Source organism: Phaenicophaeus curvirostris, chromosome 24, assembly GCF_032191515.1.
Source record: "Phaenicophaeus curvirostris isolate KB17595 chromosome 24, BPBGC_Pcur_1.0, whole genome shotgun sequence".
In the NCBI taxonomy this organism is placed as follows: domain Eukaryota; kingdom Metazoa; phylum Chordata; class Aves; order Cuculiformes; family Cuculidae; genus Phaenicophaeus; species Phaenicophaeus curvirostris.
Window position 1 is genome coordinate 2439854 of NC_091415.1, and position 25166 is coordinate 2465019.

Sequence of the window (25166 nt, forward strand, 5' to 3'; positions counted from 1 at the left end):
ATTTCACCCCAGTGGTTTCCACAGGTGACCTTGACCTTCAGCAAGAATATCTCTCTCATAAGACCTGGTGACGTTGACCTTCAGCAGGAATACCCCTCTCATAAGACCTGGTGACCTTGACCTTCATTAGAAATACCTCTCTCATAAGACCTGGTGGTCTGGTGTGATCCACCTCACCTTCCCCATGTGAACGCAGGATGCTCAGCTGGGCACCTTATGCCCCAAGACAACCCCAGTGCACGGAGATGATAACACCAAGCAAGAAAACTGCACAAACACAGGTCAGGCACATCCTGAATGAGCTTCCCAAGAGTGCGTGTAAGGGGTTTCTGCCTCCCATCCCATCTGTCCCACTCTGTTCCCCTGGGAATGTCAGCACTCTTCCTCCCATGTACCTGAAGGTGCTGCCACAGCGTCTCAGGAGATGCCGTGTCCTGCCTGCCGAGCCGCTAATTGCTGATGGGAGCTGGCTGCTCTGAGACATGTAAGCCTGCACCCCAGATCCCTGCCATGCCAAGGAAAATTCCTGAATTAAAAGAAAAGATGAGAGTGTGAGAGTTCAGACTTACTCCAAGCCAACACCTCCCTTGGTGAGGCTCCCGACTGAAAAGCCCCAAGCAGCAGGAGCAAGAGGGTGTAAGAAACCAGGCACAACACTGCCCTGACACCAGGGTGAAATGCGTCACTGGTGCCTGATGGCATTTCATGCTCTTCCCTATCAAATGGAACCAATTAATGAGCTATTCAGCCTGCTGTATGCTGGGCACACTGAGAAGGGAACTGAGCAGGGATGGGCAAACCTCAAACAATGCAGATGTCTGGATGCTTGTCTAGGACAAACCCAAATTAACAGCTTTGGTCTGATGGAGGAAGCTCGGCATTTGCATCGTGTTGAACGCTGGCACAGGGAGGAGCCGCCTCGGAAGCCTTGGAGGGGTCCAGGGTCTCCTAATTTATCCTCATTTTCTGAGGATCCCAGAAAAAATGCAGAAAACAGAGCTCTCACTCCCAGCTCGATGGGGAAACAGCAGCATGGAGAGTTCCCTCCCCTGAGCAAAACCTTCCAGGCTGGGAGCGCAACCAGCTAGGACATCAGCACATCCCGTTAGTCCCAGTGCCAGGTGACAGTCCCAGCGCCTGCAAAATCCAGAGTCTCCTGGCCACATCCATGGGCTGGAGGACTGGTGGGTGAGAGGACTTGTCATCTGGGACAGCCAAAATGTGAATATTTATACAGTAGAGAGATTTCTTGCAAGGCTCATACAGCTTGAAGAGGTTTGTTTGCAGGCTGTGGAGGAGAGGTGCAGCAGAACCTCTTTGCTCAGGGTGGATTTGGCACGTTCCTGAAGTGTACGGAGGGGAAAGCACCCCGGCAGCCATCCTTGGTCAGCAAAGCACGCTCAGACCTAAGCACACACCTCAGTCCCACGGCATCGATCCGAATCAGGGCTGGGATGATTGATCTGGTGTTGGCTACAAATGTAGAGGCCAGGAGACAAGGCTTGAGGGATGATGCGCTTCTCTCCAGGTCTATTTCTGGTCCCCACAGCTGAGCTGTGGGAGGTTTGGCACCTCTCCCCCTTCCCTCTGGGTAGAAACGCGCTGAGGTGGGTGTGTGCAACACTTTGGTACCGAGAGGCTGCGTGGCTCGGGCTCTGCGATGGGATGTGGGGGGAGATGCGCGCCGGAGATGCCAGCTGGGAACCGTGTCCTGCCCCTTGTGATGATGGCAGAGAGGGTCGTGGGCTGGGGGGGCTCAGCGATGAGAAGGGGGCTGCTCCAACGGTGCCTGAAGGGCTCAGCACAGCAACGGGAGGCAGCACGGATTCTCCTTTGGTCCCACTGCTGCCCAGCTCTGCCAGCAAGCACCAGCTCCACCAGCTAAGCCAGTCCTTGCTCTCGGCTCAGGACATCGCTGGGCAGCGACCAGTTTGGGAACGCAACGGTGGCAAGAGGGGGAGAGTGATAGGAAGCCTCCTCCTCCCAGCTGCTCCATCCTTGCTCCATTCAGGTACCAAAAAGGGGAGAGAAAAAGGGGTCAGGTAGGCAGGAGCAAGGGTAGATAAGGGAGGGCTGCCACAGTTTTTGTGCTCCAGGTGCAGGCTCCCCAGTGCCAGGCTGGGTCATGCCTCCAACTCACAACGTGGCTGCAAAGCATCTCCCCAAGGAACAAGGGGCACGGAGCAGGTTGTTTGAGCACAGGTACGTTTTCAGAAATGCCTCTGTGGGCCAGACTCTATGATTCCCAGCCCAGCTTTGGAGATACCGCTCTCCGTTCACAAAACCTCTCTGTGCCTCCAAGGGCAGCAAGCCCCTGCTTCCCAGGCAATGCTCCTCACTACAGCACCTGCACAGAGGGTGGCAGCTCATGCCTGATGGGGACAACATGAAAACAAAGAGGGGAAAAAGGCCACGGGTCCACAACAGCAGCTCTAGGGGATGTGGAGATGGGTAAGGGGGAGCCTGTGGCCAAGGATGCTTCAGCATCGTCCTGTTCGAGTCAGTAATTCTGTGGTGGGTCAGGTGGGAGCATGTTGCCATCTCCTTTCTCAGTGCTTTGATCTCCATGGTGACAAGAAGAACATGAGATCCGAGTTTAAAATATACTCTGCCTCCTGTTCTTCCCTCGGGCTGAGGAAGAGAGAAAGAGAGAGAGAGATGGGTCAGGGAGGTCAGACAGGGAGCGGCACTTTGCAGAGAAGCTGAGCCCTGCAGTGCTCTGGGTTAGGAAGCTACAAGCCCACAGCAGCCCCAGAGGAAGGAGTTGTGCCTCAAGGCACCCAGATGTGACTTTGGTACCACGGTAGGTGACAAGCGAGGATGCCCCAGGGGTAATTTGTGGACCATGGAGAGGACTGTGGGAGAGGTCAGCACCGTTTTCCTCAGTCCTACCTGCCTGCTGAAACGCTGAGCCTCGGTAGCCAGGATCCTTATGAAGCTGGATCTCCTTCAGGGAGAAGATGGAGACATCTAGGCAGAGAGAGAGGGGTCAGTCCAGCTGAATCCTGCAACCCCGGAGCCAGGAGGGACAGCACTGCTCAAGCACCACACCTCATCACAGCTTGCTCCCCTCTATATTATCCTATTCAGACTGTTTCTTGCTCTTGCAGCTGACAAGCTCCCACCCCCCCTCTGCTGCAGGAGCACCGCTGGGTGAGTAAAGACGAGGCATCCGATGAGACCGGGCTGCAAACCACCACCCTCAGGCTGCACAGAAGCTCTTTGATCCACAACCCCCAGGCGAGAGGACAGCGTGCACTTACTGTCAGGCAGGAGGTGCACCCGTTCTCCCAGGCTCTTGAAGTACGTGTGCCGCAGGGCTGCCTCCGCCGAGATCCGGCCTTTGGCTTCGTACTGCAGAGAACACAATCATAGAATCACAGAATCACCAGGTTGGAAGAGACCCATCGGATCATCAAGTCCAACCATTCCTATCAAACACTAAACCATGTCCCTCAGCGCCTTGTCCACCTGTCCCTTAAACCCCTCCAGGGAAGGGGACTCAACCCCCTCCCTGGGCAGCCTCTGCCAGGGACCAATGACCCTTTCTGTGAAAATTTTTTTCCTAATGTTCAGCCTGAACCTCCCCTGGTGGAGCTTGAGGCCATTCCCTCTCGTCCTGTCCCTTGGGAGAAGAGCCCAGCTCCCTCCTCTCCACAACCTCCTTTCCAGGAGCTGCAGAAAATGATGAGGTTTCCGTTCAGCGTGCCCAAACCCCAGAGTGTGCAGGCACTTACCAACACCCTTTGCATGTGCCCAAGGCACAGCACGCAGTGTGTGACCACAGGAACACACCAGCCGTGTCGTATCTTACAGATCATCAGGTTTGCATCCTCTCACTTGTGTGTGAGAGGACACAGGGTGAAGGATGGCTCACCACCCTTAATAGGAGGTGGTTTGCGATAGCACCTATAGCTGTAGGGCCACAACTTATCCTGCAGTTGCAGCTCCTCTCCTGCCTGGCTCCAAAACGAGCCCGGGGGCAGCCAGAGTTCCTTCCCTTCAGCAAATCCCTTTGCCATCCACCTGGATTGCTCAGCCACTCACCAGAAGGAGGTTTGTCAGCAAGTCAATGCCTTCCGAGTCCAGTCTGAGAGAAGGAAGAAATAAAAAACAGAACATCAATGCACCCAGGAGACATTGGAATCATCAATACAAGGGACAAGGGGCAGCTCGGACATCCAGCATGTGGCTGCATTTATAGAATCACCAGGTTGGAAGAGACCCATCGGATCGCTGAGTCCAACCATTCCCATCAATCACTAACCCATGTCCCTCAGCACCTCGTCCACCCGTCCCTTAAACCCCTCCAGGGAAGGGGACTCAACCCCCTCCCTGGGCAGCCTCTGCCAGGGACCAATGACCCTTTCTGTGAAAAATTTTTTGCTAATGTCCAGCCTGACCCTCCCCTGGTGGAGCTTGAGGCCATTCCCTCTCGTCCTGTCCCCTGTCCCTTGGGAGAAGAGCCCAGCTCCCTCCTCTCCACAACCTCCTTTCAGGGAGTTGGAGAGAGCAATGAGGTCTCCCCTCAGCCTCCTCTTCTCCAGGCTAAACACCCCCAGCTCTCTCAGCTGCTCCTCTTGTTCTCCAGCCCCCTCACCAGCTTCGTTGCTCTTCTCTGGACTCGCTCCAGAGCCTCAACATCCTTCTTGTGGTGAGGGGCCCAGACCTGAACACAGGATTCGAGGAGCGGCCTCAGAAGCTGCCACCACGACAAGGAGGACATGGAACTGGTCTCCCCAAGCTCCGTCTACAACCTTACGTGTCCCTGCTCAAGGAGGTACCTTGGGGCATGATTTATCAACGGCTGGGCTCGGTACTGCATGAAATTGTAAGCCTTAAACTCTTCGTTGGATGTTATTCCAGGCCAGGTGTCTTCTGTTGGGGTTCCTGGGAGAGGCAAAGAAGGAAAACCCATCAGGTTCATTGGGTGCAGAGAGAAGAGCCTCATCCATGCAAGTGCTGGAGCTCCACCCAGGAGAATTGTCCCCAGCCTCTTCCCAGGCCACCAAGGCTCTGCCAGCAGCTCCCTGCGCCTGGCCCAGCTCCTGCAGTCAACCAGTGCCCTCACGTGGGGATCAGGGAGACAGCAGAGGACTCACCCAGCAGCCTGAAGATCAAGTGCAGCTCTTCCTTCACCGTGGAGCCCGGGAACATGGGCCGGCCGGTGACCATCTCGTAGTGGATGCACCCAACACCCCTAGAGCAGCAGTAGAGGCTCTGGGATTAGTGAGGGACAAGCCCTGCGGGGGCCCCACCACCCCTGGGCCAGGGCTGAGGTTCCTGGAGAGGGAAACGAGCTCCGGGAGCCGTGTCCCTTCTCTGCTACAGGTAACGTTCATCCCTGATGGGGACAGTGTGCTCCAAAGACCCCAAACCCCAAGGGACGGGGAAAACCGCATCCCTTCTAGGAGAACCCACCACCCTCTGGTGCAACCACACTGAGGTCATGCCTGGTCCTGCACTGGCAGAGGGATAGAAACGCCCCGTCCACCATCTGAGAGAACCCACCAAGCTCAGTCTGGAGCTCACCACATGTCAATAGGTGTGGAATATTCAGTAGATCCCAGCAGGACATCAGGGGGCCGGTACCACAGCGTGACCACCTCATTGGAATATGTTTTTGTAGGGACCGACTTGGCTCTGGCTAGTCCTGCGGATGAAAGGGATGGACATCAAGGAGCTGCAGCCAGCTGCACCTCCTAGAACTGCTGCATCTTCCCCAGAGAAGCCCACTGACCAAAGTCAGCCAGCTTGAGCTCTCCTCTCTCGTTGATGAGCAGGTTCTGGGGTTTGAGGTCTCGGTGCAGGATCTTTCTCCCATGACAATAAGCCAGCCCACGCAGCAGCTGGAACATGAAAATCTGTGGGGAGGAGAAGAGGTTTGCATTTAGAATTATAGAATCATTAAGGCTGGAGGAGATCTCCAAGCTCATTCAGTCCGACCACCAGCCCAACGCCACCGTGCCGACTAAACCATGTCCTGAAGCACCACAGACACACATTTTTGGAACCCCTCCAGGGATGGAGAAGACTCCACCAGTGCCCTGGGCAGCCTCTGTAAGGGCTTCACCACTCTTTTGGTAAGGAAATTGTTCCTAATATCCAATCTAAACCTTTCTTGATACCATTTCCTCTCGTAGCATGGGGACATGGGCACCAGAAGTTAGTCTGCCTCAAGGGCTCTCAACATCAAGGCTGGGAAAGACCCCTCAAAGTTGGCCTTGGGTGGGATACACTGTAGACAAGTGTCAGGCCCATCCCCAGCAATCCAGAAAAGGGAATAAACAGGAGCATCAGGTCAATGAAGCGTAAGAAGGCAGAACAGAAGAGAGAAGAGGCATCCAGTCTCACTCAGCCCAGTCACCCCCTGAATTGTGCTCAGGGTGAGCTCCCCACGTGCAGGGAGAGACAGGGATCCCAGGCAGCACCGTCTCACCTTCACATTGTGCACGCTCATCAGGTTTCCACAATTATCGAGGTACTGTTTGAGGTCGTTGTCCTGCAACGAGAAGCACTCATCAGCCTCTCCTTCTCTTGGCCCCCATCACCCACCTGCAGAAAGCCACCACCCCCCTGTTCCCACTGGAAGCCCCCCCAGACCCACCAGGTACTCGAAGACGAGGGTGAGGGAGCGCTCAGTGTGGATGATGTCGTGCAGGGTCACGATGTTGGCGTGTTTCAGGTTCTTCAGCAGCGACACTGCAAGGAGAGGGGACAGCAGATTGGGGCAGCAGGACCTGGACACTGCACAGCATCGTGATGTGGACCTGGACATCGTCAGCACAGGTTTATACCCCACCCTGCACCACCCATCCCAAATGTGATCCGGCGTTCTTCACGAGGGCTGTGATGGGGAAGAACCCCTCCTGCACTCACCTTCCCGTATGGCCGTGCAAGGTGCCCCTTCCTCGTGCTCCAGGCGGATTTCCTTCAGGGCAACGAGGTTTTCAGTCAGCTTGCTGCGTCCCTTGAAGACAGTGGCATAAGTGCCCTGGGGGGAAGAGAGAAAATACAAGCCATGCAGATCATCTACCGGGATGGCACAGTCCTGATGCAGCTGATAATGTTTGTAGGAAGGATCATTTCACAGAACCACAGAATGGTTTGGGTTGGAAGGGACCTCCAAGCCCATCCAGCTCCTGCCATGGGCAGGGACATCTCCCACTGGATCAGGGGCTCCAAGCCCCATCCAACCTGGCCTTGAACCCCTCCAGGGATGGGGCAGCCACCACTGCCTCTGGGCAACCTGGGCCAGGGCCTCCTCACCCTCACAGCAAAATATTTCTTCCCAAGATCTCATCTCAATTTCCCCTCTTTCAGGTGAAAAGCATTCCCTCTCATCCTATTCCTGCCCTCCCTGATCCAGAGCCCCTCCCCAGCTTTCCTGGAGCCCCTTTCAGCACTGGAAGCTGCTCTAAGGTCTTCCCAGAGCCTTCTCTTCTCCAGGCTGAATGACCCCAATTCTCAGCCTGTCCTCATACGGGAGGTTCTCCAGCCCTCAGATCATCTCCATGGCCTCCTCTGGACTTGCTCCAACAGATCCACGTCCTTCCTGTGCCGAGGACTCCAGAACCTGACGCAGGGCTCCAGGTGAGTTCTCACTAGAGTGGAGCAGAAGGGGAGAACCCCCTCCTTCATCCTGCTGGTCCCAGTGCTTGTGATGCAGCCCAGGATACATGCTTACAGGCATCTACTCACCTCTCCCAGTTTGTCCAGTTTAACATAGGTTTCCATCTTCCCAAATCCAATATCTGACTGTAAGAGTGAAAGAAAAACATCACTGGGAGAGATCTCATCTGGGGGAAGGTCAAAGGTGCGGGACAGTATCAGCTTTGGGGGCAGCTCACTCAAGGCAGAGCTGATCTAAGCACACAAAGTCTGCTACTTTCCCAGTGGAGGTGACCAGGGAATCAATCACAAACCCTTCCCAACCAACTGTCTGTGTGATGGCACCTGCACCCCGCAGCCCACACAGCGAGACTTACAAGGGAGGCTCGTCGGGACATCCTGCTGAGGGGTTTGGGGAACTCCGGGCTCTCCATCTGCAGCTTCTGCAAGAACTCGGGGGGCAGGCGGATGTCCATGGGCAGGGAGAGACGCTTGCTGACATCCTGCGGAGAGGGACAGAAGAGCAGGTGATGAATCAGCATCACAGAATGGTTTGGGTTAGAAGGGACCTCAAAGCCCATCCAGTTCCAAGCCCCTGCCATGGGCAGGGACACCTCCCACTGGATCAGGTTGCTCAGATCCAACCTGGTCTTGTAGCTGGTGAAAGCACCGCATAGAGATATTCAAGGGGAAGAGCTCCCTCACCAGAGCTGGTATTAACGGGAAAGCAATGGGAGCAGCATCTGTGAAACCTTAATCACAGGAAAAGGGCAAGCGTGAGTGCACTGGTCGTTGTCAGGTACCATGGGAGTCACGCCGAGTGCACCCAAGAGGGCGTCACAGCTTGTGCTTGAGAGAGCCAGGTCCTCACAAATCAAACACCACCTCTTCCAGCCAGCAGGTAGGTGACAATCAGATCTTGGCACATCCTTTGTGCCCCCCACCAGCCTGCAGCAGTACTTGCCTCCATGGAGAAGCGGCGCTGGTTGTTGGAGCGGTAGCGCACAGCCATCGGAGACTGGTCTTCAGCCTCCGAGGGGGAGATGGGGCTGGTGTCTGCTTGGAAGTCCCTGCCCAGGTGTCCCAGCTGCAGGTGCCCTTGAGCTAGGTCTGAGGACAAAGAGAAAGGAGAGTGAGCTGCTGGAGCGCTAGCAGGAGTGCCAAGACCCAACGCACTTTGGAGAAAAGAGTGAGAGCAGAGCAGGGAGGCTCAGAGATGCCCTGGGGCCGTGGCAAAGTGTTCTTTCTTCTCTGCATCCTGGAGGCAGAGGGAATACCTGCTTTTTGCTCCAGACTCCTTGTGCATCACTGTCTCTCCAGCTCTGCTCAGCAGCAACCCCAAAGTACCACCATGCAGGTCCCTGCAATGAAGGTCTCTTGCAGATGGGGAGGGGGATGCAGAGAGGGGGGGATGCAGAGAGGGGAACTGCTTCACACCCAAGGCCATCCAGATCTCTCATGTCCCAGTCCCATGCTCAGCCTGCCCAGCAGCTCACTCCTCCTCCTCCTCCGCACCACACGGGTTTACAGGGGTGAGTATTCATCTTAACTTCCCAGCCTTATCTTCACTAGCTACCTTAGAAAAAATATGATTATGCACTTTAGAAACACCTAGGTGCCTGCCTGTGGCTACGGATCCCTCTGTGCCAAAACATAACAGAGAAAGAGCCCTGCCTCTGGAGAGTTTACGAGCACACGGACCTAATTTGCTTCAGGAACCATCAAAACTAACAGACATCAGGGGACTCTCCTCCAGGGATTTGACTGTTTCTTAGAAGAAGATGTTTGGGATTAAAGGTGGCAGAGTCATTCATTGCCAAACAAAGCACCCCAGGCTTTCCTGCTCCAACCTGCGTTTAGCCAGACACACAGTCCCAAGAAGCACAAAAGCTCTCTTGAGAAGCAAAGCAGCTCAGGAAAATAACCCTTCGCTTGGGACTCCAGGTGTTAAGCCTCACCAAACCCAAGAAAGCCTGAAAGGAGCAAGAAATCAGAATAAAATAAGCCATTGAGCTCCCTCTGGTCTCCAGCTTGAGGCTTGCACTTAAGCCTCTTCACTCTGTAATTAACAGCTGGTTGGCAGGAATATTCTGGCACGCAGAGACCCAGAGAGCAGCAGAGCGAAACACCGAGGAGCTCAACGCGGGTCGCCTGGGCCCCTGTGAAGTCGATTCCCTCAGTTCCCAGGGATGCTGCTCCCATGCGAGGCCAGGCTGAGAGAGTTGGGGTTCAGCCTGGAGAAGAGAAGGCTGTGGGGAGACCTTAGAGAAGCTTCCAGGGCTGAAAGGGGCTCCAGGAAAGCTGGGGAGGGACTCAGGATTAAGAAGGGTAGGGAGAGGATGAGAGGAATGGTTTTAAGCTGCAAGAGGGGAGATTAAGATGAGATTTTAGGAAGAAATGTTTTCCTAACATCGGGGAGGCCCTGGCCCAGGTTTTCCAGAGCAGTGGTGGCTGCCCCATCCCTGGAGGGGTTCAAGCCAGGTTGGATGGATCATCTTGATCCACTGTGAGGTGTCCCTGCCCACAGCAGGAGCTGGATGGGCTTTAAGGTCCCTTCCGACCCAAACCATTCTGTGGTTCTATGAAATGATCCTTCCCACAAACACAATCCCCTGCTACACCTAATGCAGATTTCAGCGACCGATCCCAATGCGCTCAGGCAGCCAGCGATGATCTCACATCTAAAGACTGGAGAGGGGGGGTGCTGGCTTTCACGGGGCAGTGAGCAGGGCTAGGACCTGGCTGCAGTTTGCTCATCTGATGGATGAGAGGTGGCAGGCAAGTGACCTGGGAGAAGATGCAGTTTTGTGCCATGGTGACTGGAGGACCAAGGGACCTGTGATCTAAGGGATGCAGGGTTGCCTTGACAGATAAACCCACACCCAAGTCAGGGTTCAGCCCATGCCACCGGGTGTGAGCAGCTGAAACAGTGCCAGGAGCTTTTGGGCAGACAGAGAAGAAGGAGGAAGACTCATCTCTTCTCCCAGGATTGCCACGGAACCCTGATTCCTATCCCTTTCTTGCCATCCTGTCCATAGAGTCAGAAGTGTTAAGGTTTGAAAAGACTTATAAGCTCACCCAGTCCAACCATCAGCCCAAGTCCACTGTGATGACTAAACAATGTCCCCAAGTGCCACAGCCACACGCTTTTTGAACCCCCACAGGGATGGGGACTCCCCTATTGCCCTGAGCAGCCTCTGCCAGGTCTTCACTGCTCTGTCAGTAATGAAATTGTTCCTAATTCCCATCTAAACCTCCCCTGATGCAACTTGAGGCCATTTCCTCTCATCCTGTCACTTGTTACTTGGGAGACCAACACCCACCTCACCACAACCTCCTTTCCAGGAGATGCAGAGAGTGACAAGGTCTCTCCTGAGCCCCCTTTTCTTATGGCTAAACAGCCCTAGGTCCCTCAGCAGCTCCCAGAACCCCTGGGCTCCCGAACAGGAGGAAAAGTTGTGCAGGGACAGTTAGGAAACTTCCCCTGAATTGCCCACAAGTATAAAATTAACATGGATCAATTAAATTGGATCAAAACTTATTCACTTGCTCACTTTCTACACAATTTATCTGCAAAAAAAAAAAAAACAAACCCCAAAGGCCATTTAAAATCTGACCAAGCGGAGTTCAACCGATCCACTTGAAATGATAGTTTGGATGAATTCGTGCTCGATCCTCTAGGTGAACAAGTCCAAAGTCTTGGTAAAAGCTGCAGCCTGCCCTGAAAGGTGGAAACCAGCAGCGTTGTCTCTCTGAACCAGGTAGGGTCGTGTCAAACCCTCTGCATCTACAAGAACATCAGGTGGGAAGCCAGAGGTAGGATGCCAACCTGGGCATTCCAGCACATGCAAAAGGGAATGGGATACACAAAAGATGTTAACTATTGCGGGATGGGAAAAGCACATAAAAACACACAGAAGATGAGGGGAGAGGTGTTTTGGCTGCCCTGGGGCCAGAGAGGGCAGTGGGATGTGCCCATCCTGCATCACCACGGGATGCTCACAGCACCTGGGGGTACCCAGGCCTGCAGAGATGCTCTTGCAGGGCTGGGGTGGCCCCTGGGCTTGGAGGACCTTGCTGGGTGCTTGCGGGAGGAGAGGCGAAGCCGTAGGCGTGCAAATGTGAGGGCCTGTTTGATTCTGCTCGGCATTTCATGTGGGTTACAGTGAGCCCTGGCACTCCGCAAATAACGAGGCTGCATGGGATATCAAAGGAAATTAAAGTGAGACCACAGACACGGCGGTTGCCTTTGACGAATCTACTGCCTTCTTTTATAAATATATTTAAACACTGTCTCTGCCAAAACAAGCTTTGATCTCTCAAGGAAAGGGGCCAGAACCCTTCACTGCTTGCCTGACTTATAACTTTTAATTACTTTGCTAAGTGTGAACTCTCCTCTTGTAGCTGTGTTAGACTCGGGAGGCAGGGCTGCACTCAGATCTTGGATTATTCATCCTTCTTCCTTCACCTCATCATCACTTCTTCATGGCCATGCACTCCAAAGGCCAGCGCTGGCTCTGATTTATGTCACTGCGAATTGGGAGTCACGCAGGATTTGTAGCCCAGACACTGAGATCTAATTCAGCCTCAGAGGACAGACCAGGCAGGAGCTGTTTTGGGGCAGAACCTTGGCACAGATCTGAGCTATTGCTGGATGCCACCAGCTCTTATCAAAGCAAATAGGAGCAAATAAGTCTTGATACCTCTGAAAATCTGGAGTGTGGAGAGGAATGTGTGACTGGGGAAGCCCAGGAAGAAAGGAAAGAGCACCTTAACATGAGCCTGGGGCAGCCATGAAGCTGAAAGAGGGGGGATTGAGATGAGATCTTAGGAAAAAATGTTTTCCTAACATTAGGGAGGCCCTGACCCAGGTTGCCCAGAGCAGGGGTGGCTGCCCCATCCCTGGAGGGGTCCAAGGCCAGGTTGGATGGGGCTTGGAGCCCCTGATCCAGTGGGAGGTGTCCCTGCCCATGGCAGGGGTGGGACTGGATGGGCTTTAAGGTCCCTACCAACCCAAACCAAAGCCGTGATTCTATGATCTCCGATGGTGCTGGCCTTTATCCAGGATATCAGACATTGCACAGCCCCAGGATGTGCTCTCCTTAACCCAGGGGCTTTCTTCCACCTCTGCCTCTCCAGCTGAGTGGCTGCTGTGGCCGAGGAAAGGTTGTGCTGCCCAGGGAGGGATGCAGGGCACAGTGAAGCAGTGCCAGATGCTCTGAGGAAGGCTGCAAGGAAACCAGGCTCTGACCATAGTCGCTCCTCTCTCTCCATCACCAGACTCTGCCAAGGTGACCTTGCCTGAGATGGGATATGTCCAGACTGGAAAAATGTTTGTTTTTCCACTGGCCAGCTCCGCTTCTCTCAAGCCTCTTTTTATCAGCCACCGTGGATGGAAGAGAGGTCACGAGTATGACGGGATGGAGACGTCAGGATTTCCCACCACATCAACAACAGATGAGGCAGGTTTGTACCCACGAGAAAGCCTTGCCTTGTCCCATTGCTAGACTGAGAGCAGCCCTACACATGCTTTTGGAGCATCTCATGAACAGGTTTCTAGCCTGACCTCCCCCAGAGCAGGCAGAGGACATCATCCTGCTCCCCCAGGACACGTGGAGGCACTGACGGCCACCTAGATGTAGGATGTGCAGACTGCCATGACCTATGGATGCTGATAACCTGTAACTGCGGATGCTGGAGTGAAAGCAAAAACTGCAAACAATGCCCCGAGGAACTGCGGGAGGTGATGAAAGGAAAAATGATGTGCTGATCTCGGTTGTGATTAGCACTCCGTCCTGGAAGGAGTGATCACAGCGCTTAACCAGCATGGGAGAGAGAAAGATCACTGCAGGCAAGGCTGCAGGGCAGAGACAGCCCCAGACAGTTCAGAGATCCTGAGCGAGGAAGGAGAGACCTGAATGAAATCTTTTCCTTGTTTCATGAGGAAGAGAAGCAGCACAAGAGTGACTGCCATGGCTCTACCCTCAGCTCTGCTACCAGCACAACTGTAGCATCTCCCACAGATCAGGGGCTCCAAGCCCCATCCAACCTGGCCTTGAACATCTCCAGGGATGGGGCAGCCCCCACTGCTCCGGACAACCTGTTCCAGGGCCTCCTCACCTTCACAGCAAAACATTTCTTCCTAAGATCTCATCTTTCACCTTAAAACCATTCCCCCTCTTCCTACCCTTCCACTTCATGACTGAGAGCCTAAAGCATAACACGCCCACCCCTGGATGCTGGAGCTCTGCCCCCTGGCACTGATGCCTCCAGCTTCCCCCTGCTGAGACCCACCAAGTCCTCCAGGCTGAAGGCTGTGGGGAAAGAGCTCCCAGCCAGGAGGGGTTTATTAACCAGCCAAAGAAACGCCTTGGACAAATGCAGCTGTCAGGGCTCTTCGTAAACAACAGCCGCAGCCAGCAGGAGACGGAGATTAAGGGCACCGTGGAGGTGACTTCTCAGAGTTGTTTACAATCCCCATGGGAAACTTAATCAAGAGATCTTGGGCCAGAGGGAGGAGGTTCAGGGTGGTGGGTACAGTGGGAGCCGTGCGTTTCACCTGCGTGGGAGAAGGTTAGGGTGCAAACTGGGACCCGTGCACCCCAAGAGGGGCACCAGGGAGGGTGGCGTTGGGCCAGGACGTGCCGCATCCATGTGGGGAGGGAGGTGCTGAACTGGTGGGTTCAGCAGTACCTGAGGATTCATACCCCATGGGGTGATGCTGGCAGATCCCGAGCCCCTGATGCATTCCTGGGTCCAGTCATGAAGACCATCCCCATGTCACAGTCTAGAACTGGTCCAACCTTCACCCAGGGGGTCAAGAACATCCTTGGTCCTGGCCCCAGGCTCACTCTTCCATGAGTTTGTTCTTATTCCTTCCTGGCTACCTCAGGAGAAAAAATGAATTGAGGGGTCGGCAGATGCTACTTGCACTGGTTTGCCGTTCAAGGGCAAAAGAAGAACCGTGACCAACACTTCATTAAAGCAGAAGAATGGGAAAAACACTGCCCTGACAAAGCCTTGGATTGCACGGTGGAGATAACGAACCCAGGCTCAGACATCCCAGAGCAGAGATCCCCCAAGGAAGGCAACAGCAGGAGCAGCTGTCAGCACCCAGAACTTTCTTAGCCTTGCACCATTTTATCCTCACAGCTTCCACACATCTAATTAAGGGCTCAAGTCTAATTATAGCCCTTGCTGCTTGCTAGGGTGTGAGGGGAGGGGGGCGTGCAGGAACAGTGAAGGAGGCTGCGAAGGGATGCTGCTGGGTGTCTAGAGGGATAAAGAAGAGCATCGGGAGCTGCAGGAGTGAGGCGAGGCAGCTCCAAACTAGGTTGCTGCATCTCTCCTTTCAAGCAGGTTAGCTGGCAGAGAGACAATCCCTCGCTGTTGGGGCAGATGTGAGTGCCAGGCAATTACATCATGGCCTCAGCCCCTGCTTGCAGCAAAGATTTCCAGCAATTGTGGCTGCAGGCTGAGGGGAAAAAAAGGAGTTTGAATGTGACTCAAGTGGAGCTGAGGGCACCGACACATGAATGGGCTGGCCTGTGGCTAAAAGAGTTGTTTTGGCAGGAGCAGCAGCAAATGCAATGACGTGATTGCCAGGAGCGGCTCAGCCTCGCACCCGCAGCAGTGAATTTAGCCCTGGATGAATGAAATCTAACTTTATCGGGTTTCCAAACACCTGCCTGTCAGCAGCTCTGCCTGCTTGTCCATGCATGGCAACCTTGGCCGTGACCTGCTCCAACTTCATGCCTCCAGCATCGCCTCTCCCTCAATTTGCCTGTAGCTGGAGACAGCAGAGCCTGTCCCAGCCTGCAGCCTGTTTGCAGAAGGGATGTGCCCTGCTCAGCTCAGGGAGGCGTTAACCCTAAGCCTCCCTGCTCCCTGGCACCTTGAAAACTGCACACCAGGAGAAGGCTGGGGGTCCAGGAGCAAGGGGTGGGTCAGCAAGCCCCAGATGCTCCCCTAAACAGAGAGAGCAGCCCTTTGGCTTGGTGGAAGGGTCAGCTTGCAGCCCCAGAGAGGGCTCAAACACTGCTCTCACTTTTGGGTAGGCAGGAGGAGATCCCACTTTCCCACTCTCTACCTTAACCACAGCTGTGTTGTTCCTCTCCGTTTTGTGCAAATACCTTTCCCTCCTACAAGGTTTTCCTCATGCAAATATAAATCTCTCTTCAGATCAGATTTAATGACAAGGCGTCATTAATTCTGCTGGAGAGCTGGGGAAAGCAACGCAGGCGAAGGGGCAGCAACATTCCACGCGTCAACACACCCAGAGCAAAGCCTGGAGGGCTGGAGTGGAGATGCTTGTTGGCAGCCCTGACCCCAGATGCTCCTGGCCAGACCTAGCCAGACCCAGGGGCTCCTTACCTTCATTCCTCCGGTTGTTGAGCTGGTTGAACTGCTCCGTGAACTCTGTCAGCGACTCCTCGATGGTCTCCGTCCGCGGAACTGAGAGCGAAAACCTCCGCTTGAAGTTTTTCATCTTGTTCATTTTACCTTGTGCTGCGAGGGACGTCAGAGCCCTGCAGGGAAGGAGAAAGAGCAGGTTGAGAGGGTTGGATGCTGCACAGGATGGCTCCCCATCCTCCGGCTCCCCATCCTCCATCTCCTGCTCTTCGGGGCTGGCAGCACCCGGATCCAAATTTCCCCTGTTGGGGATCTTCAGGGATCCTCCGGGATGTCCTCTTTTCCAAGGTACTGCTGCTGTATTAGAGCAAAAAAGAAGCCACGTGGCCACTTGAGGAACCAGGTTCCTTATGTGTTTAAGAGTCAGCTGTGGTCAAGAGATGCAGGGGGCTTTTTCTGAGCTAGGTTTCAGAGATAAGCCCAGGGTAGGGTTGTACACGATGAATCACAAGTACCAACACACGCTGCACCCTACAGCATCTATGGAAACTCTGAGAACGCCTGGAAAGCAGGGTAGAAATAGGAAGAAAGCAAGAAAGAGTAAACCGTGCTGGAAAAGATTCAGTATCGCACTCCTCCCTGCACGCAGAGGCATCTCTTCACTTGCGGCTTGGTCTCTGCTTTGTCCTTGCAAGAAAGGCTTCCTGAGCCAGCAGCAAAATGCTGAGTGGACTCAGTACCCGCTGGGGGAACCCCAAGAGCCACAGCAATGGGAGATGCTCCGAGCTCGCAGCTTGCTCGCAAGCTCTTGAATGACTCATCCTGTATGGGCATCAGAATCGCCTTAGCCAGGGATCTGATTAAAGCAATAAAACCTTTAAACGAAGAAACCCCTCAAGGGGCACATGGCGAAGGGTGCTGAGACGGAGCAGCCACACGAGCAGGCTGAGGGAGATCGTTCTGGGCATGTTACTTTGCTTTCTCTACTTTAGCTCTTCCCAGGCCTGACCAAAGCTCGGCACCACAGACAGGACTGGGCTGCAAGAGCTTTCTCTGCACAGTCTGGTTTTTGCATCAGCCTTGATGCTCTCAGGTGTTTTTCCTCCTGTTGAGCACAGACCTAGCGAACAACCAATGCTCCTTGCCCCCTGGACTTGCAGACATCGGCGTCTCACCCCCAACCAGCCTCAGCTCTGCTGCTTCCAGTCCCAAATCCCAGGAGGTTTGAGCCTCTCCCTTTCCCAATATGCTGAGTTCTGGGCTTCCCTCCCACCAGCCTTTCCAGTCTCAACTCCCTAACCTGTCTGGCAGGGGATTTTCCATTAACAGCACTGCTTTAATGCTATTCTCACCCAGCAGGGTGAGATTTTAAGAGGAAAATCACCCCTTGGTACCAAACAGCCATCAAAAGCTACACAGAGCGGTTCTTTCCTGCACCAACACACGCACCCCGCAACCTCTCCCGCGCCCCTGGAGGAGGTGGGTCCCCCTCTTCCCTCAACCTCCCTGCTCCTTCCCAGCCCCCTCCCAGCTTATCCGCACAAACAAACGGTGATCACGTTCCAGACTGATGCGATCAGACACAGCATCCGGGGAGCTCATGCATCGCGTCGCCAGAGCAACGGGAACTCTTGGGTTGACATGCCTGCATCTGAAAGCTTAAAAGATTATCCGTCAGCAACATAAACACTCCGTTTGCCTGTCTGCCAGCTCTGCTGTGAGGCATGGCACCCTGCGGTGGGTGCAATCCCTGGAAAATCTCGGGATTCACCTGAATCCTGGGATCTCGCACCCCTCAACCACCCCCATTCATCTCTCACCTTTCACGCCGTGAAATCCTAATACTGAAGGTTCTCCAGCAATGCTCATGTACCTGGAATCAGGGCTGGGGTGGCAAGGGAGGCTGGAGGCTGCTTTGAGCTGTAAAGCACATCAGGAGGATGCCAGGCCCACCCACTTCAGGCTCCAGACATTTAAATGTTTCTTCCGCACTACAGAAACCTGCTTTGACAACAAAGATGCTGGCACTAGTGAATGCAGCATTGACAAAGCTTCCATGCTGGTGCTTTCATCGCAGAATCATGGAATGGTTTGGGTCTGAAGAGACCTCAAAGCCCACCCAGTTCCACCCCTGCCATAAGCAGGGATATCTTCAACCAGATCAGGTTGCTCCAAGCCCCATCCAGCCTGGCCTTGAACCCTTCCAGGGATGGAGCAGCCACCACTGCTCTGGGCAACCTGGGCCAGAGCCTCCCTGATATTAGGAAAACATTTCTCCCCAAGATCTCATCTCAATCTCCCCTCTTTCAGCTGAAAACCATTCCTCCTCATCCTATCCCTGCCCTCCCTGATCCAGAGCCCCTCTCCAGCTTTCCTGCACTGGAAGCTGGTCTAAAGTCTCCCTGTGAAGGTGCTCAGCATGACCTGCTGTGCAATTCCTGCTCAGGCAATTCCCCACCAAGCCAATCCATCACCTCCAGAAGGGTCCTCAACTCTAGGACCAGGGAAGACACAAGGAATATAAAAAATACTCCGTCTCCAGGCGAATGAAGAAGCAGATGAGAAGAAAGGGTCTTGCTATCTCCCTACCTGTCCGCTCACTTTCTTCAAAGCGGTGCGAGTGGTTTAGAAGACAAACACCTTAGCATCAACAAGAATTTGTGCTCCACAAATTGCAGTAGGAATCCTTCCCTCCTCTACTTGCCACATAGTTGAGCGCTAGCAGCTCCAGGCTGCTAAATATAAACCTCCTCGGAAAGGAAGTGGGGTGGGGGTAAAAATAGCACCGACATCGCCAGCTACCACTCCTGCTCTGCACAAGCCTGCCCTGTGCTCATTATCTTTATGGCTCTGTGCAATTGTGGTTGTTTTTTCCAGCTAGACCTGGCCCCACTTGGCATGTGGTGATGGGGTTCACATGAAATCATTTGTCAGTAGGAATTTATGGGGCTGTTCTATGTTCTCAGCCCTCCAGCTCCTCCCAGAGAGGAATTCATCCCACCCCAAGTGGCCATTTGGATCCAGGTGCCCCAGAGCTGGGATTTATTCCGCTTCTGTAAGCAAGGCATCCCCCAAGCACAGCATCCCACAGCCAGCGTGAAGAAGGCTGCAGCACATCACAGGGCGGTCACTGCAGGGTCCCTGGTGGTCACCCTTCCCCACACGCCACCCTGGGCGGCACAAGGGGCTCCCTCCACCCCCAGCTGCATTTCTTTGTAGACAAGGCACCCCCTTTTACAGCCAAACGGAGCAGCCCAGCCTTCTCCCCAGCCTGGATTTCAAAGGAAGACTTGCTAGAGGCTGCCTCTTGTTCTCCATCACCTTTAGGGCTCTGAAGGAAGCGGAGGCATTTACTGACTTTCAGAGGGAAAGCGACACTTGCAAAAAGCAAAGCAATGACATCATTTGTTTTACAGCCTGAAGGATCTCCAAGGGGATTACAGCAGCCCCTGGACTGCAGTCAGCTCTGGGACGGAAAGAGACGGGATGAACAACATGCAGAAACATGATGTTGCCTGGATGCGAAGGGAAGAAGGAGTCTGAAGCGGCAAGAAGGAATTTAGGCATCAACAGGTACAAATGAAATCACTCGGGCTGGAATTCAGCCAAGGCACAGGGATTAAAGCCAGCAGTGTGAATGATCTGCATTTACTGTAACAGAGGCAGATAGTAAATACTTGGCTAAAACACTTCAAAGAGCCCAAAGCCGAATCCCCATCAGGAAAGCTCCTCACATGATCAAGACAAGATGTTAAGGATTCTTCAAACCCTGTACTCAAAGCCGTATGTGCTGCACCGGCAATAACTGTGCTCCTTATTTTCCAGTGAATTATTTCCATAGGCACTCAGGCTGGGACTCTCTACTGGAATCTCTCCTGCATTTGCACAGCAAATCCTGCTGACTCTCTGCTGTGGGACACATGAGACACAACTTTAGGCACAGGCATCATGAGCGCATGAAACTGTCCCCTTTCCCCTTCAGCACATTGCATGGGCTCAGAAGCAAGGTTTTCAAGCAAGAATCGCTTCATTGCTTTGCACAAATGAGAAGCTCCATTTTTTCCTTACCATTTTCACAGACTTCCATCCCCATTTCCCAGCTGGAAGGGTGGAAGGCTTGGAGGGAATTTCCTGAGCTGGAAGGGATCCACAAGGACCATCAAGTCCAACTCCTGTCCATGCACAGGACACCCCAACATTCACCCCACGTGTCTGAGGGTGTTGTCCACATGCTTTTGGAATATTGTCAGACTTGGCACTGTGACTGCTTCCCTGGGGAGCTGTTCCAGGGCTCAACCACCCTCTGGGGGAAGAACCTTTTCCTCATGTCCAACCTCATGTCCAATGGCATCTTCCTGCCATTGTGATAAAGCTGCAGAGCATGATGAGGTCTCCCCTCAGCCTCCTCTTCTCCAGGCTGAACAGACCCAGTGACTTCACCCACCCCTCTAAACCCTTCACCAGCTCCTCTAGACGCTCTCCAGTAGCATCAGATCCTTTTTATCCTGTGGCCCCAGAGCTACACCCAGTGCTCAAGGTGGAGCCGCGCCAGTGTGGAGCAGAGCAGGACAATCCCCTCCCTCGCCTGGCTGGTGATGCTCTGCTGGATGCAGTGTTTGAATAGTATGCTTTTTTTTAAGCTTCTTTTTTTTTTTCATCCCCAGAGAGATTAACAGTTGTGTTTACAAGCCAAAATGAGCAGTCCTGTTCAACACTTACGGCTCACGCTAGCCTTGATTCACTCCCGCGAGTATCAGAGGAATGGGGAATTCTGCTCGCACAGCCCTGTTTGCTCGGCAAACACAGCTCTCATGCAACACTGCATGCGGCTACAGGGCTAAACAAACAACGAATCGAGGGTGAATACGTGCCCCTCCTCACACAGCGAGGCATGGGGACAAAAGTCAGACCCGACAAAGCTCACCGGCACAGCCCACACGCCCGGCAGCCTCTCCAACAGCTGGTCTCTGCTTTGGGCAGCTGATGGGCTCCTTCCCAAGCCCACTGCACGCTGAAAGAGGGGAGATGGAGATGAGATCTTAGGAAGAAGTGTTTTCCTAACACTGAGGAGACCCTGGCCCAGGTTGCCCAGAGCAGGGGTGGCTGCCCCATCCCTGGAGGGGTTCAAGGCCAGGTTGGATGGGGCTTGGAGCCCCTGATCCAGTGGGAGGTGTCCCTGCCCATGGCAGGGGTGGGACTGGATGGGCTTGGAGGTCCCTTCCAACCCAAACCATGACGCTATGATTATGATTCTATGCAAGTCATGGTTCCACGGTACACATTCCTGTGAAAACAGGAGCTCAGCACAAGCCAAATTCCTCCTCCGCTCCCAATGTCCTCAGCAGGGGCAGAGCCAGGATCTCAGGAATTGTAAAGACAGGGGACAGGGAGGGATTTGGGGCTGTTCTGGGGACACAGAGGGAAATCGCAGCACGCTGAGGATGACTCTAACACACATCTAGGCAATGCCAAATTTTCTGTAGCAGCTGAGAATCCTACAGGGGCAAGGAAGGATATCAGCTCCTGACCACCAGATGAACATCTCCTCCTCTGCTCTGCTGTCAGCATGAAATCCTCCCCTGGGGTAACAAGCTCCCAGCCACTCCCTCTCCATGACAGATGCTGCTAAACACGGTCCAAGTGCTCGGGTAGATTAGTTCAAATGGAGAGAGGCTGCTCTGAGCTGCAGCGAGGACCAGCATGGCCCTGCAGAGCTGGGACCACGTACTGCTCAGCCTCTGGGATGCACAGCAGACCTGGTCCATCAGACAGAGTCCTTTGCACAATTACTCTCCTCAAAAGGTGAGTGATGAAGGGAGAGAGCGAGGCCAGCCCTCCTCCATCCATATTTGCACCCCACCACTCAGCTCTGCTATTCATGGGGACCTGCCAGGAGGTCAAGATTCTGCAGGGAAGGGAGTGCAATCAATTCCTATTAATCTACAGGAGCAAAGAGCAAAGCCATCATCCAGGGCAGCAACTGCGCTGGGTATGATTGGAAAGGGAACTTTGGGTCTCCAAGGACTTAGCCCATCCTCACACTGCAATTTCTTTTCCTCCTGTGCTACTGGCTCTCACAACTACAACAAATGCTGTGAACAAGGAAAGTGATTACAGCAGCCAGGAGATCACTGTCCTGCTTTCTCACATCTGCAGTTTGGAGGAGGCTTGGGAGGAGAAACAATCCTGTAGCAAATGCCAAGACTCCTTCCACACTGGCTCTGACCCTCTTGGCATGCCTCATTTTCCCAATCTAAATCATGAATGGCAACACATCCTTCCTCCCTTACAGTTTATTTCTATTTTCCTTGGTTGTGAGACCTTTGCAGGCACGCAGCGTGGTTTGTGGGGTGCACAGCACACAGCACAACAGGGTTTCCATCCCTCATTCGCAATTACAGCCATGGTGAGTTGTTAAGAGACAATGATGCAGGCAAAGCACAAGCCACATTGAGCAGGTACAGAGACATCAAGATAACCTGGGAAGAGTAAATGCTATGGAAAACTTCATAGAATCATAGAATTGTTAAGGTTGGAAAAGATGTCTAAGCTCATCCAGTCCAACAATCATCCCAACACCACCGTGATGAGTAAACCATGTCCTCAAGTGCCACAGCCACACGCTTTTTTAACCCCTCCAGGGATGGGGACTCCACCACCGCCCTGGGCAGCCTCTGCCAGGGCTTCACCACTTTGTCAGTAATGAAATTGTTCCTAATATGCAACCTAATCCTCCCCTGGTGCAACTTGAGGCCATTTCCTCTCATCCTACTACTTGTCACTTGGGAGAAAAGCCCAGCACCCACCTCACCGCAGCCTCCTTTCCCGGAGCTGCAGAGAGCGATGAGGTCTCCCCTCAGCCTCCTCTTCTCCAGGCTAAAGAGCCCCAGGTCCCTCAGCTGCTCCTCACAAGACTTGTTCTCCAGATCCTGCAAGCCCAGCCTTTATAACCTGAACCTGATGGATGAGCGAGAGTGGGAAGGAAAATGGTTTTGCTAGATGCTCAGTTCCAGTCTCGTTTATCCCAGTCCTGACAATGAGCCCAGTAACAGGAGCACACAAAGGAGGTTTGTTCTGCCTTTGTATATTTTGCCTTTCTCTGTGTCCGCAGCCCCGTGCGGTGCAGTCAGAAGCTCTCACTTGGCTCTTCCCTTCCCAGCTCTTGGTGAGATCAGGGCAGCTCCAAGGATGGCATTAAAATGACAGTCATTATTCCAGCAGCTTCAAAACACTAGGCACTTATTCTTCAGCTGAGGCCAACCTGAGAAAAGTGTCCAGTGTTGGGCTGGAACAACAATAGGCTTCTAACAGCCTGTGTGTCCATCCCAGTCACGGGTGGGAGCTCAGTGCTGGCTTTGTCTGGGAGCAGCGCTGAGCCGCTCCGAAGGCGGTTGTGTCAGCGCTTCCATGGTACGTTCATCATCTCCAGGGGAGGGGTGGTCCAGTCTCACAGCTGCTGCAGATCAGCAGATCCCCTGCTCCACCCCATCAATCGCTGCAGGTTTGCACCAGGAGGGCAGGCGGTGGGAAACGAGTCTCAGCAAAAGCGCACAATGTTTCATAGAATCCCTAGGTTGGAAAAGACCTTTGAGATCATCAAGCCCACTACTAAATCATATCCTCAAGTACTTAATCTACCTGCCTTTTAAACACCTTCAGGGACAATGTTTTCCTCCCTGGGCAGCCTCTTTCAGTGTCTGGAGACAGCTCCAGTGCTCTGTTTCCCTTCAAAGCCCAAACACAACTGTGTTTGGCTCTCACAGAGATGCTCCTTTTCATTATCAGTTTTGCTACGGATGCTATCTAAGTTATTGAGACTTCATTTATGGTTGCTTGGGGATACAGGGTGCACGTCCCATGGGCAACATTCACTGTGACAGCAGCACTGCCTCACTCATCTGGAGGTGTTAGACCACAAATCAGGAGATCTAGGCTGATCATGATGCTTGGGAGCAATGAGCTGCGCTGGGATCACCAGGGCAGCAGTGCTTTACATCTGGAGGTGCTGCTGATTGGCTGCATGATATTTAGCTGTTCCCTACCCTTTTTCGTGACTCGCTTTCTCCCTTCATCCTTTCATGACACAGCAGGCATGCCCCTCACAGCAAGCATCACACCGTGAACACCACGCTAGCTCAGGGATGAGCTACTGCAATATTAACACTGTTACTGAAGAGGAACGTTACCAGCAAAGGCCAGGCTGGTCCTTGCCTTTTACAACATTCAATTATTGACTGACAAGTGACTAAGTCAATCCAAGCTACATCCAAGGCAGATTAGCTCTTCCTGCTACACCACAGGACTTTGCCGTGAAGCCTGCCCCTTGGAGACCTGATGTCCTGAGTTGCCTTCTCCGAGCATCACCTCCCCATTACCTGGCTGTCATCTCACACCCCAGAAGTGACAGAGGCTCCGGAATATACAATCACAACCAAGAAAGCATCCACGGACCATGACGAATGAAAGACACTCCAGAAATGCAACCCAAGCCCTGCCAGGCATCTTTCCCAGGTGTCTGGGAGAGACAGTGAAGAGGGTGCCAGCTTCCAGATGCCAAAGAAAGTCATTTGCAGTAATACAACACCTCTTACTTTCTCTCCTGGAAGGGTTTAACCTGTAGCTGAGGCTGCCAGCATCTGCCCTTCCTTTATTGCTAGATGGGAAGGAACTTCACTGGGAGAGGTCACCCAGAGAAGCTGTGGCTGCCCCATCCCTGGAGGGGTTCAAGGCCAGGTTGGATGGGGCTTGGAGCCCCTGATCCAGTGGGAGGCGTCCCTGACCATGGCAGGAGTTGGATGGGCTTTAAGGTCCCTTCCAACCCAAACCATTCCATGATTCTATGAAGGAGGATCCACAGTAGGAGGGTCGAAGCCCCACTGAGCCTCCCTGGCACACCTGCAGCTCTGTCTCACTGGATGAAGCTGTGTGATGCTGCCATCCACATCCTCACACAGCGTGGTAACTTAGGGGCTGCTAGCTTCTTAATTGCTATTTTATTTCCCCCTTTTCCTTTTTTCTTTTTTTTTAATTAGAGCTTTCCTTCTTTCCTCAGCCCACGCCAAGCTCCCAGAGCTGCAAGCCTGTCTGCGATTGCCATGCAGGCAAGAGCTCATGGAAAGCCAAGATTTACTTTCCCTGGTTCCCTGAGCTGTCAGAATAAGCTGTCTTCTTCTCTTTCAAACAGAAAATACTGGTTTTTTTCC

General features: G+C 53.5%; 1 protein-coding gene across 2 annotated transcripts in view; it reads right to left on the reverse strand.

Annotated features, from left to right (window-relative positions):
- Nucleotides 1-2336: 2336 nt before the first annotated feature.
- CDK18 (cyclin dependent kinase 18) overlaps nt 2337-25166 on the reverse strand; it is a 40878-nt gene continuing 18048 nt past the window's right edge. For both annotated transcript variants that reach the window (XM_069876160.1, XM_069876161.1), the window contains exons 2-16: nt 15985-16139; nt 8576-8721; nt 7989-8114; nt 7702-7758; nt 6880-6994; nt 6608-6702; nt 6440-6502; nt 5741-5864; nt 5533-5653; nt 5103-5200; nt 4785-4890; nt 4048-4090; nt 3264-3354; nt 2893-2970; nt 2337-2631 (exon numbers count right to left, since the gene is read on the reverse strand). In XM_069876160.1, the coding sequence (XP_069732261.1) occupies nt 2597-2631; nt 2893-2970; nt 3264-3354; nt 4048-4090; nt 4785-4890; nt 5103-5200; nt 5533-5653; nt 5741-5864; nt 6440-6502; nt 6608-6702; nt 6880-6994; nt 7702-7758; nt 7989-8114; nt 8576-8721; nt 15985-16108 (1422 nt within the window). In that variant the 5' untranslated portion in view covers nt 16109-16139 and the 3' untranslated portion in view covers nt 2337-2596. The remainder of the gene's footprint in view (nt 2632-2892; nt 2971-3263; nt 3355-4047; nt 4091-4784; nt 4891-5102; nt 5201-5532; nt 5654-5740; nt 5865-6439; nt 6503-6607; nt 6703-6879; nt 6995-7701; nt 7759-7988; nt 8115-8575; nt 8722-15984; nt 16140-25166) is intronic.